The sequence below is a fragment of the Centropristis striata genome, chromosome 14 (genome assembly GCF_030273125.1).
Source record: "Centropristis striata isolate RG_2023a ecotype Rhode Island chromosome 14, C.striata_1.0, whole genome shotgun sequence".
Taxonomy (NCBI): domain Eukaryota; kingdom Metazoa; phylum Chordata; class Actinopteri; order Perciformes; family Serranidae; genus Centropristis; species Centropristis striata.
Window position 1 is genome coordinate 17,004,012 of NC_081530.1, and position 21,854 is coordinate 17,025,865.

The following is a 21,854-nucleotide window of genomic DNA, read 5'->3' on the forward strand; positions in this document are numbered from 1 at the left end:
AGCCGTCCCTCATTTAGACCGAGCTGTACGGAGACGGTCCACTGGAGCCTGGTAACCCCAGCTGAACTGTGCGTGCGCGGGCCGTCACCAGCATGTGGTCGGCCACTACACATGCCACACAGCACCACAGAGCCTCAAAGAAAAGCCTGTTTCTGAACACAGAGCAGTGGAAACAAGGTCCTCTGCCATTTCTCGACATGGTAGAATCACAGGAAAAGCTCGAGCATGTCCTCCATCAGGACACAATTACGGGGGGAAACTGGCACCGAGGGGTTTGTTTCCGTCCATGAGGAGACAGCAGACGTTTGTTTTGGAGGAGGTGGTGTCTGCAGGAGAGAATCCAGCAGCAGGAAGAATAGAAGCATTTACAGGTCGCAAATGAGAACAACGTGCGAGAGAAACATTTTATATGGAGCACTTATGTTTTGAGCGATTTTTCTTTGATGCATTTCCACTCCAGAAGAAAAGCTTTTGTGGAGCCAGGAACCCGTGGCTTTCAAAAACTCTTAATAGTGCAACCACACTGCTGCAGAAAATTATCCCAGACACAAAGCAGCTATTGTGGCTCTGTGTGGATTGACTGGACAGTGTGCGTCTATGTGCATGAGTGGTAAAAGAAAAGGAGAATTGTTACATCTGCTTCTTTTTCATCCAATAAAACTTCAGTTCTTCACAAATAAACTCTGATAAACACATGTTTCTTTTTGCACATCAGGCATTCATGGGTTCCGAACCCACACCTACACATTATCACATCAATGTCCCATATGGCACCTAAATACCTGTCACACCTTTCACCTTCGAGAGCATCAATTTTCCGTGCAGATACAGTAAGAGTGCAAAGGAGAAAGATTTTTCGGATGCCTGCATGGGGAGGTGGCTTGTCAGGACTTGAGACATGGAAGCTGCTGATATTAAACCTCTGGCTGACTGCAACTCTATAGGCTGTGTGTGCATTAGATGAAATCAGAGAATATTTGCAGTCACAGAATCTTTGGTGGCCACCGATTCAGCATTATAACGTGTGGGGGAAAAAAGGGATGTAATAGAGAGTTTGTCAAAATGCTTATAAGCTGCAAATTTCAAATATTTACTTGCAATTTGTTTCCTTTGTAGATGTAAATCTAAATGTTACTGTAATGTTGTGCAGCTTAAGATACATTGTCTGCACAATCCTTGGTTTGTTAGTTAGTTTTGATTTATAGACTTAAAACCCAATTTGTGTGATGTTAAAAATTTTATTTAAAAAGAAAGTGCTCCTATCAGCCTCTATCAGCAACACTGTGGCTTCATACACACAGTGCAGCACTGTGAGGTTATTTCCCCCTTTCCCTGTTACTGATAGCATGCGGTGATAAACCCGGGCAGTGAGAGCTGATAGCAGTTTTACGATGACAGTTCTGCCGTGAGAAGCATTCAAGTCAATGCATTCCTGAGGGCGCGCCCGCCCTCCTTGCAGACAGGGGGAGCCGCCTTCTTCAGCGATAACACTGAGCCTGAAAAAAAAACTTTCGCTTGCCTGCTCATCTGTGCAAGTGACAGCATGTGGTGTCAGCCCCATTGGGGCAGGAATGTTAACTGACACTGTGTATCATCTGGAAAGCAGGTTCTGATGGAGTTTATGATGGAGGGATGCTGGTATGAACGTTGGACGGTTCAGGTGAGGGAAGAAAGCCTCTGGGCATTATGGGGCAGATCCAACCTGGAGCTGGCAATGAAAAGGGAATAACAGAATGCACTTCTGAATAAGACGGTGCACTGTCTGTTATTGTTACTGAGGAATTTATGCCTTTGAAAAAACAAACTCAGGTGCTGATAGGGCGGAGGGGAAGAAAATAAAACCTTTGGGAGATGGACAATGAACTCCATGAACCCAAATAGCAAAACTGACTATTTAGTTGCCCACATGATGTTTTCTCTGCATAATTGTGAAGGGCTAAAGATGATGATGACTATGTTTTGCAATAGGAGCATCATTTTTAAGCAGAATGCATTCATTAGCACATATAATTAGCAACAGGTGTTTACAATCTTGCGGTTATGAAAATATGGGGTCTGGATAATTGCTGGATTTATGACATTCAGATGTGACAGATAATTAAAGAGAAGACAAGCTCATTGCTCAGCACTGTTTGTCTCCCTCTTCTGTTGGAAAGCTGCATGACAGAAAATGTCAGAATATATAAAACTCTCCTATAATAATTTAAAGTCTAACTAGTAGCTGACAACCCTCTTCGCTCTAATCAGAGTTCAGACTTCTGTTAAGAAAGTCCAAGGTCACTTGGGGCCCTGAGGTGTTGACTTATGCTCGTGGACAGTCACTTTCAAATGTGGAAAGAGTGATTTGTGAGAGTGGTTGCCATGACAACGCAACATAAAACACACTCACAAGCTGCGAGTCCATCAGCGGACTGTTTACAGAGGAGCGGTTTTGGCCCCAAACCTCAGAGGAGAGGGAAAAAACATTTCTCACAGCACTTAAATGTCAAAGTCCACAGAAATACAAACATCTTGAAGATCTGATGAATCACAAATCATCTTTCTGACACATTCAGCGGCTGAAATAAGTATAAATTTCCAGGGTTGCGCCTCTTAGCCCACAAAGTGAATGTTTACACAGCAATCGACGGTTAATGTATTCAAATGTCCCCAGGCAGCTGTGAGACGTTATCTCCTCCAACCAAAACTCATCAAACAAGTTTTAGTTTTCAACAAAAAAAGAACATCACGTACCTAAGAACTGGAATTCATTTTTTTTTCTCATTATTAATAATTCTGATGATTATTTCTTTGGTAAATCCATCAATCATTTGGTTTATTTAATGTCAGAAAAAAGTAAACAATCAAACAAAATAAGTTCTCAGAGCCAATGTTGACATATTAAAATGGCTTGTTTTGTTTAAAAACAGTCAAGATTTTGAGTTAATCTTAATTGCCAGAAAATATTTGCATTTGAGAAGCTGGAATCAGGACAAATCTGGCATTTTTGCTCAGAAATGAATTAAATGAATGAATAATTTAGCTTTCAGTACAATCTACTCCAGGAAAGAGGGGGTAATTAAAATGATAGTTGTCACTGATAATGCTAAATGAAATTGAAATCTTTAAAAAAAAAAAAAATTAATTCAATATTTTTGTCAACCTCTACAAAAGTATAATAAATACATTTAAAAAATGTTAAAAATAATTATAATTAATCATCATAATAATGGTTATAATAAAGGTTAATGACAATAACAACTGTATCATAAAAAATAACAACAACAAAAAACAATCTTGGCTCTGAGTCCTCCTGGACATGCCTCGGGTCCTCACATTGTGGGTGGAGGCAGTGAAAAGGTTAACCCCACCACCACCAGCAGCCCCTCCCCACCAGAGCCTCCTCCTATTACACAGCGCTGAGAGATGCAGACACGGAGCGGCTTGCCGCTCGGACCTACCTGCGCAACACATTCTGCTGTACAGATGCGGCCCCACTTCTCCGCAGCTCATCTCATGGATGTAATTAGTCCGCCGATACATCATTCCCATCCCCAGCCCGCCGCACCAGGACGGCACCGCGGCGCGCATCGCCTCGTCCACTTCGGCCATCCTGGTGTGTGTCTGTGCCGCGCGTGAAACAAAAAGCGCGCTGGACTCTCCAGAAAACGCCCCCTGACTCACGCGTATTCCTCCGGGGTGGTACCAGCCCTCAAAACTTTTCTCTCCCCTCTAGCCGAGCCACATGGAGGAGAAAAAAAACACACACACAGGGTCGTGTCAGATTGCAGACACTTTGTCACAAGCCCGGCCCACTCGTGTTGTGTTTAGTGAGATGAGCTGCAGCTCCATCCTCCTCTGTTGTCGCCGTCGTGCGCAGCGCGTAAAAGAAAGAACGATTTGTGCCATTGAGGCGCGTCTGGGAGGGACATCCCAGAAATAAACAGAGCAGAGGACTGCTGAGGACTACACTACGTCTATTTTAGCATGTGTGATGTCTGAGCCTCACCCAGATTACATAACCCTCCAGGCCCCTTAATGCAAAGCAGAAACTAACAGTCACTTCTGGGAAGTCACTCTTTGATATTAATACTACGAGCAGCGAGGGACGCTCCTTTCTATTGTCCTACAGTCAGCGGTGGCTGCTCACAAAGGGCAGAGTGCAGCTTTAACAGTTTGCCCACTATAATAAATCACCCCTCGCTCCCCCACATGTACAACAGCTGTGGATCATAAATAACTCAGCAGAGGAGTATTCTTCTTTTCTTTTTTTTTTTTGCAAAACATGAAGAAATGCTTCACATTCTCAAGCTTATTATCTTGGCTTACTGTCAAGTCAAGGCAGCACCTTGTAAACATGTTTTATGTCATGCAACCTGCCATTGGGCTGTAATTAAAACTATAAAAAATAACACCAGGAGAGCTTTCTAAACAACATAACTTCGCTTAATTTAAAGGAGCAGACACCTCTACAATCCTAGAGTCAGAACTAAAATATAAAAGTCCATAAAATATTGCAAATCTGTCTTTCTTCCTCTCTCAGCCTTGAGTTAAAAAAGCACAAAATAAGCTTTTCATAACTATTTAGCAAAAGTAAAGATCTCTGTTGCTGTATAATTGCATAATAGTGTGCACACATTTAATGACATCCAATTAACTGCATCCCAGACAACAAAACTGCATTACCAATTGAGTTTCGAGAGAATCAGATTTACTCCCAGATTACATTTGTTTTGACTTATAAAAAATATGTTTATAATAAAGGTCCAAAAGGTAAGGACAAATACTGGACTTTGATCCTGGAGGTTGCTGTTCCGGTCCAGTGTGAAGTTACCAAAAGCTAACATCGACTAATTTACATGACAAACCTAACCAGGTAGTTGTATTGCCAGAACTTAACCAAACTAACCAGTTAATGTAAACCTCAAGTTTAAAACTGAGACTGTAATACAGCAGAAAAAATGCATTTCTCTCAAAAAGTAATTGAGAATAAAGTTCGGTTGTTAGGAACAACATTTTTTTGGGATCAGGATTTACATAAACACATGATTTTTTCTTTTAACAATTGTTTTTTTTTGTTCACATTTTGTTTGCACAAAACATTTGAAAGTTTGGTTAAAAGAAATCAACAAAATTCTGTGAATGTGATGCAGTTTTTTTGCCTGTTGCATCTATGATAACTAATACATCTGCTTAATTCTCCGGATCACAACCGTGCTATTGTAAAGCACTTATGTACTGCAGCAAATGTGCATGTGTTTAAGAGTAAGAACTGACTTCAGTATCACCAATAAATAAGTTAATAAATTAACTGAATTAAAGCTATCTGACACAAACATTTTACTACACTTGTGTCTTTAATCTCAAAATGATTAAAACTTGGACTGAAAGAGGATGCACGTGTTCTACTGTTGACAGTACTTGTGCCAATTTTCCTAAAAGGAGTTCATACTTTATCACAAAGCGTGTCGAGGAGACGCGGTTTCTGGTCCGTCACCCTTTGAAACATAAACACAGCTCAGAGCCGAGCTCCTGCCTCAGCATGGACACACGGGGATCTGAGTCCTACGGTTTACCACAATGTGTTTTATGTTACGTTGCCTATTGTGAAGGGCATGCAGGGACATGGTGGGCGTGCATTGTTTCTCCAAAGTTGGCGTCCTTCAATAACGACATGTTTTTTCACTTTTCAGTTAAAGTACAGTGGGGCCAGCCTCCCTCCTCGCGTGTGTTATTACTGCCGCAGAGAAAGGAGACAGGAAAGTGAGTCACAGCTGCAAACCACCAACCAAAAAACCTAAACCCAATCCTACAATGTACTGCATGTGGTGTGTGGTTTAGCAGACACAGCTGGCGCTCTAGTGGGTCCTCCATGAACACTGGTGCAGACTTGGGTGTGGCTTCCTAAATGGATTAGACGTATTCAGTGTTGAGAAGTGAATTGAGCTATTTCTAATCTTTTGAATCTTCAAAGAGTCTCGTATGAAATCTGTAAAGGAAATCTCAAGTCGGACGGCATCACAGAGGGCTGAAGAAGACGTCAAAATCAACAGAAGCCTCTGGCAGAACTCATAACGGTTTATGGCCTATAGAAACACATAATCACTTGGTGCAAATGACTCTAATTATCTAAGCATAAACAGAGCCCTCAGATTCTTTTAAAGGTCCCAGGGATCAGCGTGAGGCCTCGTGAAGGAAAACCAGAGACCTCCTCCTCCGGTTTGTTATGCCTGTATCCAGGATACACAGTCCACTGTCCCCAGTGTCAAGTTTACTACCATTAGCCGGCCGCCATGTGTGGGACTCTGAGCTTTTTTTAAACCTGGCTCTGGGTAAGATCCCTTTTACCTACTTTCACCTTCCCACTGTGTCAAAGGCACCTTGGTGCTGCTGCGTCCTTACGTTCAACACGTGCGCCTGCAGATGTTTGGGAGTGTGGTCACTGTTTACATTACAGGTCCGGTACAAAAGCTAGACAGCCAGAAATCAATCGTGACACCTTCCCTCCCCCTTGTTGAAAATACATCATTAAAGTATAGACAAGTGCTGGGAAGAGGGAATATGACCGTTGCTGATGTACGGGTGTAGACTTATTGTCTGCACTGCGGCAGATACGCAGCTGAAAGCAGATCTCTTCAAATGCAAATCGGTTGGATATTGACAGAAGGTCGAGATAACACGCAACCTAGTTTTGCAATGCAATGTTTGCCTGCAATTTACCAGTCAAACCACTCTGCCGGGAAGCCTTCATTTGATCGTTACTTCAGCTGTGCAGTTTACACAATATATTCTCATGCTGCACAGATAGGGCAAGCTTCATAAAACTGTTTTTAATGGGCTTTTTTAAATTTTGGAGTTTTTTCTGCTGTTTTGTCACTTCTATTAAAGTTACTCATCCCGTCATAACAAACTGTGGCAAGTCACTGTTGTGAAGACTCCTTATCTACTCAAGGTGTGTCCTCTTTGACTTCCTTTGAACAGTACTGTGCAGTTTATTATCTGACCTCGACCACTGGGAGAGATAAAGGAAAAGAACTGTACCTGGCTTCAGTTTAGCAAAACAACCAACCAGCCTGATACAAACAGCTTGAATCATTTAAAGTGCAGGCTCCATGCAGGTAGATGTGGCTTGGGGCTACTTCATAGTTAAAGGTTGTTATATTGTCCTAATAGAATCGCTGTGTTGTTTCTGAGTGTCTGTTGGACAAACTGGTTTTCTCTAATCCTTTCAGAGGTGGGGAAAAACAATCACTCTTTATCTACACCTGCAGACTGTCAGTCAGACATCCTTTAATTTGCCTGAGGGTGTGTCGCCTGCAGAGGTGTGTTTGACAGCCGCCATTGTGCCAAGCTGTGTCAACAGTAAAGTAGGCCTGCGTGAGGTGTGTCTGCTGACATTAAAAGTCACCGATGCCTGCAGGTAACCTTCAGGCTAGTCGCTGGGTGCAATAGAGATAAATTCTTTTTCTCCTGGCAGACGGTTTGGTATGTGAAGAGGATATGCTTTTCCAAAACTTAAGCCATTCCAAGAAGAAACTGGCTGAACAAGTTTATAAACAAAACAACACAGGAGTAACCACAAGATAACTCTAGCATGACTAGTCAAGGGCTTAAACAATTAAGTCACCGTAAGGGAGACACACAACTCAAGCCAAAGACAGAACTTGGATGAAATGATGGAGCACTTAAAGGACACTATTGAATAAAAAAGCCCAGCAGAGGAGCAAAGCTGATGCTGAGGTGTGCAGATGAGAGCTCTGACGAAGCCAAAAACCCCCAATCGACCAGAATACTCCGCCTCCGACGTCATCACATTACAGCCGGCATTTACAGGGTTAACTGCAACATCTCCATACCACAGGAAACCGAGACGTGTGAGGGAAAAAAAAGGGGGGAGTGAGGAAGAGAGAGAGGAGTGTGTGTCACAAAAACACACAGGAGAGGAGAGAGGGGAGACGACGGACGAGAACAGCCGGCAAGAAACTATTTGCACAGAAAAACTTCCTTCTTAAGGCACCGCCGTCTCTCCCGAAGATTTGTAGCGTTGAGCTTTTCTTACCTTGCTTCTTCCGCACCCTCCACTGCCAGGCTAAGATTAAGGTAACAATGTGTCCCACAACCACCAGGGCTGGGAACACAGTTCCAGGGGGGCTTGCCGGCATCGGGCCTGGTTCAAAGTGGAGAGTCCCGGGCTCTGAAGACGGACAGGAGGGCTGGGGAGGGGGGGTGAAAGGTGAGGGGGAGTGGAGGGGGGTGTGCGCCTAGGGGTGTTGTGCCATCCCGGACTTTAAAACAAGCGCTGCAGCCAAGTTGTCCGTGACTTTACGAGAGAGAGAAGAACGAAAGAGCACCCCTCCCTCTCCTCTCTTCCCTGTGACTCAGTCTGCTGGCAGAAGTGGCCGATCTCCCTCCCTCCCTCCCTCCCTCCCTCCCCCTTTTCCCCTGTACTTTTCTATAACAATTCCTTTCTTTCTCTACTATACAATCTTCTTTGTTAGTCCGAGTTGCACTCATCTCAAAATTAGCTTTAATTCTCTCAGCACAAGCAACTTTGCAGTCCTAAAGAAGTTAAAAAGAAGTTGTGTCCTCCTCCACAGCTCAAGTGACTCTCCTGGTTTTTGCCCTACAGGAACTGGCTCGCTGCTTTCCTCGCTCGCTGCAGCCTATCTGCAGGAGTTAATAATATATGAGGCTGTTTTGTGTAACACACACACACACAACACACTCACTCACTCCGCTCAGCCTTGATAAGAAGCAAAACTCAGCGCGAGTGAGATCCACCTTGAGCCAGTGTCAAAGTTTCCAACTCATTCATTCCATAGAATAAAATGACCCACTGAAGCCCCTGCAGTTATTTTCCATCATGGTTTACGAGCCATAGATCATCCAAGGCCAGCCCCTTCCTTCTGTTCCAAATGTTTATACTGAAGCCATGTCTCCCCAGTTGATTTTTCCACTCACAGAGTAACCCACTCACTATCAATTCATTCTCATTATGCAACTTCACTGTGTTTCCCTAGATGTTAATGACTTTCTTATGTTTGGACAGAGCAGCCAGAGCCTATAAGCTTCCCAGAAACCAATTTAACTACATACTGTTTTACCACCGACTGTTTCAAAATCTCTACTGGTATTTTTAACCCTAAAATCAGGCCCTCTTATTCAAATACTGAAGCGTTGAGAAGGAAATCACTGCCGAAACTAAATTGAACTAAAACTAATAGAACCTACAGAAGCATTTTCAAAATGAGCGCCCCCAAACGGGTTGCAGGACATCAACACGTCCTCATCTCTAAACCTCACCGTGGCTCTTTTTAACACGTTGTAAAAACGTTTAGTTCGGATTCAGCAACGGAACTATTTGCTTAAGGTTAGAGAAAAAAGGTACATGGTTAGGCGTAGCAAAGATAGTTGAAAAAAAAGTTAAATAAATATACGTAACTCGTGGAAGTGAGGTAGGAGCCACAATAGCTTCCTTTTGTTTGATTGTAGATAGATTGTAGCCAAGCGGCAATAAAAATGTTATGTCACTGATTTAATGATTATATAATAGCATAATAAAAACTTTTTTTATTATCCTAAAAAAAACAAAAAAAAAAACATACAACTAAAAGAAAAAGGTTCTGGTAACAAAATTTGCACCTAAATAAATATTAAGCATTTGGCACAGGGGTATAGATACTTTATAAGTATTTATACTGTTTTTATGACATCATGCTGGCTTAAAATGTTGAAATGTTGTTGGTCTCTGTCTTTCGTAAATAAACACAATGTGCTATATCATATGATATATGGACCCGACCTGAATAACTTTTGCCGACCTTGATAAATTGATTTTGCATTTATTGCAACAGGCCAACTGATATGCGACGTAGACGTGACATAGCTGTGCCGGGCTACGAACAAAAGTTATTTAACTTCAAATAACGTTAACTTCGGGTTCCACGCAGGGACTCGACTGCTGGTCTCCTGGGTCAAAGTCAAAGTGGACTTTGTCATTCTTAATACACTCCATAACATAACCTCTGCCTTATAATCACCACAGCCACTAGAGGGCACCACTGACCACAAACATAAATATGGGGCATTTTCAGATGCTCTACAGACGACACATGGGGCCGGTTTAGGGGGGAGGAGAGTCTCCTTTTCATTACCTATTTTAAACATTTCTAAAAGACCAACAGCTTCTTTTAACCCTTAAATCATTAAGTGCTTTTCATTTTTGCTTTTTCTTTTCACAACACTGACGAGCCTTGAGGGGAAACTGTCAACTTAAACTACATTGAGCCTCTTCAGGCAACGTCACTTTAAAGCTTTAAGTACAACCTCTCTGTCACTGCACCACACACCTGCTTGCGTCACTGTTGAGACATCACAGACACCTTGCTGCAGGCAAAACGGAATTTCTGCCAGAGTTTTTGTTGTCAGAACATTATGCGGGGAACTTCAGTCAGTGTGCACTTGAAACAGTGTCACGCAGAAACCCAACACCAAGACTGGTGTCATGATCACACACTGACTGCAATGCAATGCCACACGCCAACCATGCTCCATAAAGCAAGCAGAAATAGACGTTAGACCTCAAGTCGCCTTTGGCATGAGCACAGTGTCAGTTAATACACAGAGGAGAATTCAGAATAGTCTTGTGATGTTCAGGCCTGTGACAGACTTTAAAGGCCAAGGTATGTTATGACAACGTTGACTGAATACATTCAAAGTTGCCTCAAAAGTAAAGCAGTGGGGAAACGAGGCTGACGTAGACTCGCAACAAAGAAGAAAGAGAGATTTTCATCGGTAGGGTTGGCAGATCATTCTGGGTGAGACCTTATATAATTCTTGTTTCGAAATGTCAACCAAATCCCCAAAGCCTTAGAAACTGGCAGCTCAAATTGGCAATTAGTTACAGTGAAGACTGAGCAAAGGGAATAAAACCAAAGGAGCAGTACAGATGTCTGGAATAAATTCATTCCACCACTCCTTTATGGGAGGAGCCAGCCCCCTCCCACTCCCTTCACATGGTATGTGTTTGCTCAATGATTCCCATATTGTGATGCATACTCTGCATACCCACACGGAGGCAATAAAGCCAAACTTTACATCAACACAGTCTTTTAAGTAAAAAGTTAATTTCATTTCAGTTAAGATCACTAATGACAAAGATTTCCCAAAGAGCACAGGTAGGTGAACAATGAGAGGAATGTCAGATATGTTGTTTTATCTGCAATCATGTGATGAGTTACTGACTGTCCTTAAATGACATGCATAATGCAAGAAATACAACTCTACTTGGTTTACTCCTGTTGTAGCATCCCTCAATAAACTGATACAGAATTCAAAATGAGAAGTTTCTGTAAAAAGCAAGCCTACCGTGTGGTGGTCCTGAACAGAGACAGCAGCATAAGTCCATCTTTGCTCAGCGTCTTCACAACTTTTAGAGAAAAAACTGAACGAGCAAGGAGTCAAATCTGACCTCGCGACATTGTGTTCTGATGAAAACCAGGGGGGCGTGCTGAAAAAGCACCAAAAAAAAAAAGGAGAAAAAAAAAAAGGAGAACCGGAGGCTCGGCTGGGAAGTGAAAACTAGACAGCGCTGCGAGTTTGACTTAATTTGTGAGGCTTTCCTCTGTGGAAACAGCATCTCATGCGTGGTGGTTTCTGACGAGCACCACTGGATGGAATCCATGTGCAGGGCTGCAGAAACTCCCAGGGACACATTCACTTTTTCTTACAGGGTTTAGACAAAGAGCGGAAAACATGATTTTTTGCCAGCCAGCTACTATAACAAAGGCTTCACTGTTGGAAGCTATAAAGTTGGAGACAGTTAAAATATGCCCCCACATCCCCAGGATATGGATCATACGGAGAGACAATGGATTTAAAGCTAAAACAGTAGGAGACAGAACACCGTAAAGATAACAGAAGATAACTGGAATGAGAAAATAGTTATATAAGAAGATATTTTAAACTAACATACTGGTCATTTTAGGACAAATCTACAGAGTTATATCTTTGTGCACGTGTGTTCATTTTGGCAATAATTGTTAAGGGTATTGTGGTTTAGTGATGTTGAAGTAATGGAGTACTTTTTCTTGTACTACCCTGTCTTTTTTTGATGCAATAAAAACAAATGGTTCTGAAAAGCTATTTGATTTGAAAATAATTGGAAACTGTTTGAGTGTGGAAGTTATTCAGCAAAAATACCAAGATTTCCTGGTTCCAGTTTCTCAAATATGAGAAAAATGTTTTATATAATTACAGCTGAAATGTATTTTTTTGAGAAAAAAAACTCCAAAAATACTAAAAAGAAGTCATATTTGGCTCTCATCTCTGGACTGCACTATGCTTTTACGACTAAATGATTTTCCCATTTAGTCATCAATAAAGAAAACAGTCTAATTAGTTGCAGCCCCACAGATAAAGGACAATGCCAAGCAAAACTAAAACGTTGCATCTATTCAAGGCAACATACAGACTGTGTATCTTAAAGGCATGTTATCTATGCAGCTGGAATTAGTTGTGAGCCCACCCAGGCCTGGTGGGCTGCACCTTCGCCCCGGAACAATCTTGCACGGGGTAGAGACGTGGAGCAGCCAGTCAGGGGCCCTCCTGCTGCCCACACCCTCTGGATTTAACACCAGGGAACATGATCCCAGACACAGCCAGGCAGCGTGGGTGGTGTCTAACTCAAGGTCTCCAGTGTGAAGTTATGAACTATAATCTCGAGAACTCTTACTCTCTAAATAAACATTTCTGGGGACAGAATAAACCAGACACTGTGTGCAATTCTGGTAAAATAAATAAATAAATAAATCGTAGCAACACTTAAAATAAAGTTTTGTCACTTAATCACAGACACAAAGCCCCATCCTGGACTGTTATCTGATCTGTGAGAGACACACCCATACCTGCTGCATCCTCTCTGGTCCTCTACACAAGCTCAGATTCACCATAAAGCATTTCTGTGCTGACACCTTTTGGTAAGAAGACAGAACTGTTCCAACAAGAAGACTTCCTACCTTGGCCGTGTTGAATCAAAGCCTCCATGAAGTCTCTAGTATAATTCATTTCCATCGTAGCTCAAGTGTTGATTTCTCTTTTTTGTCACTATATCAGGTAATAAATGCAGCACATAGTGCTATGAGACAGCAGGTTAGTGACTCTGTGCTGCTGTGACTACTCCATTCAAGTACAGTATGGTCTTTTTTAAATGTTGGAGTTTACGTTCATTGCAGGCTGGGCTTAAAACACTGAAGGGCAGATGAAAGGTGGCAACTGCCACATGTTCTCATCTGGACTGCTTCTGTTGCTTCGCCCTTCTTGCGGAGGCACGGGCAGGAAAAGCTGAGTGTGGCTTAATTGGACTCACATTTCCCAGTCCCTCTGCTTAGTCATATATCAGCGCTGACAATGGAAAGTTCTGAGGAAGGGCTGCGTATTAAGGTAAAGCCTGGAACTTCAATATGTGGCTTTTTGCAGAAGCATTGATCAACATCAAGCCGTGTGAGGCTTCATAAATATTTATACGGGATCACTGGGAAATTATTCATGTTCTGAGAGAAAATAACTGGTCCGTGCATGAAAATAATGTGCAGTATAGTAGCAGGACTGTATTTTAAGGAGCTCACTTTTTCCCCAGCAGATGGCAGAAAGAACTCCAGTCATGTGCACAACTTAATATGAACAATATATACATGCATATACAGTATCCTATGGAAAGTTAAATAAAACTTTAAGCTTAAAATATCTGCTGATTTGATAATGGATTTAAATCTGCACAAGTAGATATGTAAAAAACAACATGCTTGAATACTAATACCTGAAATCTATAAAATACATAAAAATGTAATATTAACTAGAGTTATTTAAGTTACTTTAGTAGTCCCACATATCAGTGAACTAAACTGTATGTTTATGTGCATGTACATCTATTTGTATGCCTTGATGTAATTAAAGCAGTAAGACAAGTTTCCCCAAGAGGGGAGTGTGCGTTCATATGTCAGTATAGACTATAAATAAATGCTGACTAGACTGGCTGCTTATGTCTGCACTTGTATGAAAAACTTAAAAAACTTTGCACAAGATATAACATGCAAGTCTTAGCTTCTGTTTGATTTCACCCCTAAACATCTCACAGGAAATATTCATAAACATTTGCAGTGTATATAGAACAGAGCAGACGTAAAGCGCCACAGGCCACTCCAAATGCAGAGAAAGACATTGTGTCTGTCTATTTGTGCAGCACAGCTCAGATTCCTTATTTGAACACGGAGAGTGAAACCAAAAAACAGCAAAGACAGAAGTAAATCAAAAACTCTTGCCTGCACAGATGCCCGCATTTTAACAAGAAATAGACACTGAGAATTATGCAAACATCTACATTAAATCAATTATGGGACTCTTGAGAGTTAGATTTAGATATAAATAATAGATAATTCATGCAAGCAAGCCACAACTTGGCACAACTCCTCATACATCCAGTAAACAGAAACCTAATTGACAGTCTGGATGTTCTTTAGCTGTATGGAAAATGACAAGAGCATTGCTTGTATTAGATCAAATTATCCGTCTCTCAGCCTCCAAACACAAACAGGGCCCATAGCAACGCCCAGATCGCCCTGACTGCAGAGAGATGAGGAAAGAGGTGGAAACAGATGAGAAGAGATGGAGGAAGAACTCAAGCTCAAACCTTCCAGGAAGTCAGGCCAAGCCCTCTGAACATCCTGCTCCTCCTCAGGCTCCTCTGTGAAGAAACCCTGGTCTCCCTGAGCGGTCTTCAGGGTGACAGCCGGACACTCTGAAGGGACTACAGGGCCGGGACGACTTGTCTCAAAGACTTTCTGGGTGCTCTCTATTTCAGCAATGTCATATTCCCCTGCTTTCTCTGTGGCTGTTGATGGAGGGGCTGCTGAGACAGACTTCAGGGTCTTCAGTTTGGTCACAGGGCCGAAATCCTCAACTTTCAGTTGTGTCATTATCTCAACATTATATGGCAACTTCTCAACGTTTTCTTCGCCAAGAACACCTTCATCTTTGACGTCTTGTTGGTCTTCCTTTTCAGTTAGCTCTATCAACAAAGGGATTGTTTGCCGACCCACCACCACATGTTCAGGTACGACCTCTTCAGGTACCGCCAAGCCGAGATTCAAGGTTTCTCTTCTCGTCACACCTGGGATTGATTCTTCTCTGGTGTCCTTAATCGTAGCCCCCTTCATCTTTACACATCTCGATTCATCAAAAGCTGCAGGTGGGTGAGCAGCAGACATCTTCTGCAGGGCTTCTTTCTCTGGGGTCATGTGTGCCATCTTTTTGGAGAACTTTTGCAAATACAGGACTCGAGAAGCGGGTGGCTTGCCCTCCTTGACTGAGTCAGTGCAGCTGGTGGCCCTGTCCTCATTGGTTGGATGAGTGGCTTCAAAACCTTTCCCTTTCCCCTCCTTGGCCCAACGTTCTTCTCCTTTGCAGAAATCCCTCTTAAAAAAGGTCTGGGTCTTAACACCTGGCTGTTCAACGGATGCATTGGACTGGTAGGAGCCTCTGAAGTTTTTCAGTGGCCGCTCAGATTGTTCTTTCTCTTCTCCGACTCTCTTGTGGCGGTAAATGTGCCTGTCCATCTCGTCCTCTTGGATTTCTTTTCCAGGCTTGGGTTTTGGGATGTACGATGTGGGGCCTTTCACTGTTTGGACTTGAGCAGAGGAAGTGGGGCGACAACCGCGTTGAAGGGTTGCAGGAACGATCTCCGGTGGCAGGTGCAGGTAATCTCGCAGGTATGCAATTCCCTCGTTGGTGAGATAGTAATAGGCATGTTTCCAAGCAAAAGTCTCCCGGACGCAGCCCTTAGACTTTAGAGAGCCCATGGCGCGGATCACCTTCAGGTTGGTAACCCCCGTGACATCAGGGTGCATGGAATGTGGACGCCTGTCCTTCTTGGCCACAATGACACCATCTCGAAAGAGACGCTCATAGATTGCCTTCAGATCGGTTAAGGGCATTACCATTCCAGCCACCATTTTAACAAATTTTCTTTTAGCTCCTTAAAGAGTTTCTTCTCAAAATATTTCCGACTATTACCACTCCAATATGCAGTGTTTGCACGCAGTTACGTCACACAACCAAGACGAAAATCTTTAGCTTCACGGTGATGAAGGATCTATCTACCAAATTGCCACCATGAGTCAGCATGGAGAAACAGCGATGCTTTCAACCCCTCCTACCTTTCTCAGTCCCCAGTCGAAAGAGAAACTGTGTGGACAAGAGGCGAGAGGAAAGAGAGGAGGAGAACTCGAGTGGGTGTGTACACACAGGATGAAAACTGAAATCCAAAAGGATCAGAGGGAGCTGAGCAGAGTAGGTCTGTGCCCTGAGTGGTTAATGGGCATTACTCTTCCAAACCCAGTTTAAATTAGAATGTGCAACAAAAAAACATTACCAACGAGCAAAATCCTCAACTAAGATTGCCTCACACTTGCTATCACATATAGCATGGATTGCTCTTTTGCAAATATTATTTTCAGACCTGTACTTGGTAAGGAATAGAAAATAAATATATTTAATTCTTCAAAATTCACGTAGCACAAAATTTCTTCAACAAATAATCTCAATATTTTTTTAAGAAAAAGCATGTTATTAGTGTATTAATCTATGTTTTGAGATTTTTTACAAAAAGCAGCAGAGAAATCAAAGAATCAAGCGAAAAAAAAGATAATCTTTATATATATTATCATATCTCTCCAATTGCAGAAATATGTCTGTTTTTCAACCTTCAAAAGGGTTTCATGTTGTGTATAACTTGGTGAGATGGATAGTTTTTGCAGAGTGAACAAGATTTTTTCCTAACTAATGTTTAACAAAAAAAACCTTTATCCGACATACAGGTCTCTGTTTCAGGCCCGATATTGGTAAGAAATTTTATTTTCCAATTAATGACAATATTAAACTGCAGTCAAAATGCAGTTATTGTACAAATGTTGATGAAGGCTTTGTTTCTTTCTTGATTGCTGTGTTTTTAATTTGATCATGCTGACGGGGAGCTTGGAAACATTACATCCTTGTCTGGTGTGAAGATTTATAACAGTTATCTTGGACCACAGCGTACACTGAGGAACTGTGTGCACAACTGATGCTCTGTTTGTGAAACCAGGTCGATTGTATCCAGAGGAGGAAGGCAACAGACAGATAAAAAGTTCATCTGATAGGCGGCGGAGATGACTCACACACACACACAACGCGATATCAACAGGACTGAGGGGAAAACCACCATGGAACAAGTCTACATCTCTTACATGCAACAGACAAAATGAACAGCACTCTTTGTAGGGCTGGGCGATATAGCCAAAATCTTCTATCTTGATATAAGTTGTGAATTATCTTGATAACCATATGCAACATAAACTAGCATGTTTTCTGGTAAGTCAATTAATAAATAGCCAATTTGAAATAACCACATGGTAAATTAATTTTTCCACGCTTTGTTATAGCAAACCAGCGTCTCTATGGTTCGCTCCAAATTGTGCAAAGATTAGTATGTAATGCATCGTCCAATGATGGAAATATTGCCATAATACAATTCAACCACTGGTTGTTGACATTGTGATACGACAAACTTAAAAAAATATGTAAGATTTAAACTCATTTTGACTATATATACAGTGCTTAATAACTGTATTAGACCACTGGTTTGTGCCCCAGTGTCCTAAATTAACAGCATTAGTAATTACCAAAATCATTTTTTTGTTTCTGCAATGGTTAAACACCAGCATGTAGGAGTTCTTTAACCAAAATGATATTTTTAATGCTTAAATATAGTTATTATTGTTACATACACACGTTATTTTTGTTTACAAAAAAAAGTAAAGCACATTATTATTTCTTGATTAAGATGTTAAATTCTAATTATTTACTTGCATTGCTGAACAGAAAAAAATAGTTTTAGTTGTTGAATGTTATGCTGCATAAATTTCTGACTTCTCAGAGAAGCCTAGTGAGCTGGCTCAAATTTGGATATAAAAATGTGAATTCAGTTTATTCGCCAAATAATAAAATTAAAATAATAATAAAATAATAAAACAATAACATTTTAGTTTTAAACAAGCTTTTGAAAGATTTCTAAAATATTTATGTTTTCTCGTTTTTATAACAGGCGGTCTAATAAATTTGTTAAGTATTGTATATATCAACATATCTCCCAGCCCTAACTCTGTGTATGTAAAACTGTGGAAGGTACCCTATATACACAATACTGTGAAAACTACTATTTCTTTCCAAAGCGGGGGAGTACTGTCAGAGTTCTTGTATTTCTCTTGGAAAGACAAAACCTAAGACTCAACAACTGAGAGAGTCCGCGATCTCCCTAATTTTCCCCCAGCAGTCATAGCCCACATCCCCAACCAGCCAACTCTGCAAACCTAAATGGAAAAGCCATCAAGTAATTTCTTTCCCTTAAGAGAAGACAATTGTGCCTGTGTTTTATTCTCTGTTACTCAGCCTCCCCTGAGACTGATCGACAGTGGAAAGCAACATGGAGTCCAGGATCTCCACGGTTGCCAACCGGGCTAAAAATACAAGGAGGAGGTTTGGAAAATGTTTGCAGGGGATGGTGATTTTTTTCCCATTGGCCTTTAAGTAAGGTGGTAGAACTGTGCCCTCCTCCGACAGCTCTTCAATGTCATCCTATATTAAATCTCAGAATAAAACACATGGTACGGTGCCCTCTGCAGATCACATCAAGAGTGCATGGAAAGTGATGAGATGACTGAGAAGCTTCAAGATCTGCAAATATGGCAGAACATCTGTTGGCACTGTTTCGTTTTAAGGAGTTACAGTTTTAATAATTTATCCCTTGCAATCATTTTATAACTCCCTTAATGAAAATCACTTTTGCCCTTTTTGTTTGTCAGCCTGTTTGGCAAAAAAACATTAATGTGAACCAGATTCTTGATCTACTTGGAGTAGTGTTTCACAACAAATCGATGGGAGCAAGAGCACCCAGGAGAGGCGATAAGTTTAGTACGGACTCCAGTAGGTCTGAGTTAAACACTATTACTCAATAATTCTTACACTTTAATTGTGGCTTTGTGTGAAGGGTACATAAAACTTTGTACAAATACAATAGGATGTATTTCAAAGTCCTTTTAGTCACACTCTGAACCCTGCAGATGGAGATAACCCCACCCTTCTGGGACATGGCAACGTTCAAACAATTACTGCAAATACTTTTTACGCCAGACACGGCTCCGCTGCAGATCATACCATGCAAAGATGTGCTGCCAGTTCCCTGGTATTTTGATAGTCGGGAATGATTGACTGAAGCAGTAAGTGAAGATATCTGGAAGAATGAATCACAAATCAGAACCACGGCTGAACCGCTGTTTTGCTAGCGTTGGTGATATATGGCGCTGCAGATAAAATCATTTATGGTAGATGAGAACAGATCTCTCACAGTGCAAGAATTCAGTGGTATTCTGATTCATCCAAAACCTGAAGGCCTGTTGTGTTGGTTCACTGGATGGAGAGACTTTATCTCCATGTGCTCTTCATTACCTGTCCTTTGGCTCGAAATCAAACAAAACTGCGGCAACAACAGACTTTTGTTTGGTTAATACCACCAAATCTCAGATGGAAAGAAGGGAAACAGTCTCTACCTGCGCCAAACCTCTTTGAGCTTCAAAAGACTTTCTTATAATACACTGTACATCACGTATCAGGTATAACTAGGAGTGTAACTGTTCTTAAACCCAGCCCAGAAACACAGATCTTGTGTTGCAATTTCGTCTTTTATGTTGTGGTCTCAGGAAATTAGCGTTTTGTGCTTCATAGTCACGATTCTCCAAATGCCAGCTGATTAGACTTTGAATTTTTAAGGTTACAATTTGATTCAATTTGATTTAAACGTTTAAATTTACAAACTCTTCTTTAAAAAAGGCTAAATGGTATCAAGTGATATAAGTGCCATATTTTTCTGGAATGTACCACATTAAAGTCATGGTGTCAAAATTTTTATAACTTTCTGATTTAGAATTGAAATCTTGGCACTCCTACTTAAGAGACATGGCTGGAGGGACATATTCCAGACACAAATGATCTACAGATGTGACAGTCATAGGCTTGCAGACAGTACGGGTGGACAGAGACCTTGGGCAGAGCAGTAAGAAGAAAGTAGTGGGCTTTGAGTTGCTTGTGTGGTGCAACGCCACGCCTCTCTGTCCCTCATATCAAACTGTTAGCTTTGAGTCTCATATTATCTGGTGAGGGAGTTTCCATGCGCCATCTTCGGTGTTGTTTACATTCCACCCCACGCTTTTAAGTGAATTTTCACCCTGGGATTGATAATGTGTGTGTGTGTGTTCATGCTGCAGAGAGAAAAGGATGTGCAAGTTTTGCCTTGGTCAGGGACAATGTGACTAGGGTTGCAAAGGGGTGGACAATTTCCAGTAAATATCCAGAAACTTTCCATGGGAAGTTAAGCTGGGGAATTTTGGAAATATTCAAAATAAACTTAACATAACTTATTTCTAAATAGAAGTTTAATAATGATTAAGTTTAAATTATTTTATTGAACAATCAATTATTTCATTGAACAACAAAAACATTAATGTTGAGTTTAATATTACTCTTCCCCCCAACCCCACCCATTCAAAAATTAAGTAAAATGACCCCCCCCCCCCCAAAAAAAAAAAAATCCCCCAAAAGTCTCATTGAAAATATAAAATGACAAAAAGAGCCCCTCACCCTCCAAAAAAGTCCAATTCAGCATGAAAATGTTGAATTGAACATGTGACGGAGGAATGCACTGTGCATGTACGGGGTGTGGCCTAAGAAGCCCTGGAATATCATAGATATCAAGTATATATAATCTGGTTGTTTTAGTCAAAATTATGCTAAAATATATTTTCCCAAACTATATTTAAGTTCCCTGTTAAGGACCGACCTTCAATTTTGTAAATTCCCTATTTATTCCTGTTTATTCCCATAAATTCTGCAACAAAAACAGCAATATCAGAAAAAGGCATCAACAGAACTGAACCTGTAGCTATAACACAAATGTGTAAACATTTAAAATGGGTCATAAATGCATTATCAACCAAATGGGTATTTCTATACAAAGTGGAACTTGGATGGGAAAAAAACCCCACATTGGTTATTCTGAGCAGCCACCCCATGTGAATATGTGTAATCACGAGGAAACCCAGCATGCTTAACCTTTGCCTGGATATAAATAAAGAAGCTGGTTTATTGTGTCCCTCTTTAAGCCGCGATGAAAGCTCATTGCCATGGTGGATGTGGCGGACGACGAGAGAATGGAGACAACTCAAGGTGACAGTGGCTGCTTTAAAAACAAACCCATTCAACTGCTCTGGCATATGAAGCGTTCTCTGCATTCCAGTACGCACTTTATAGCGAGTAATTTAAGCTATATGGTTGTCTTCCAAGTCGTTAAATGCAACTCTGCATTTTAACATTTTGAAACGGAGCAGTGGAAAAGGGCTGGGAGGAGTATTGCTTAAACAATACACACACACACACACACACACACACACACACATCTGGTGATACAGCTATTCTGCAAAGATCACAATCTGGCACGTACCCACTGTGCTGATCAAAAGTCACCTGGAGTCATTCTGCTTGGTAAACTGTCCCTGATATGTAAATATCAAAGGGTGTGACTACATCAGCCTTCTTCCTTGTTCCAGCTGTTTTGTCTGTTCTGGAACAGGATCTGACATCTGTCCGCCTCATGTTCACTGAACTTAAAAATCTTTAACAGATTCAAAGAACATATTTTTCCCAGGGCAGACCGATTATCCTCTGATGTGCCTGGAGCCTGAGGTTTATGGACTCAAAAACAACATTGAGCAGTAAGGCTCACCTACTGACAA

The 21,854-nt window shown here is 41.4% G+C and overlaps 1 protein-coding gene across 5 annotated transcripts in view; it reads right to left on the reverse strand.

Moving 5' to 3' along the window:
* The window catches only part of pleca (plectin a), a 118,351-nt gene that overhangs the window by 54,610 nt on the left and 41,887 nt on the right, over nt 1–21,854 (reverse strand). Inside the window, exon 1 of one of the 5 annotated variants that reach the window (XM_059350677.1) lies at nt 11,347–11,995. The exons of 2 other annotated variants lie outside the window; for them this stretch is intronic. In XM_059350677.1, coding sequence (XP_059206660.1) covers nt 11,347–11,386 — 40 coding nt within the window. In that variant the 5' untranslated portion in view covers nt 11,387–11,995. Of the gene's footprint in view, nt 1–3,440; nt 3,607–8,038; nt 8,178–11,346; nt 11,996–21,854 lie in introns of those variants that run through there. 2 more of the 5 variants (XM_059350675.1, XM_059350674.1) reach the window with 2 other exon arrangements.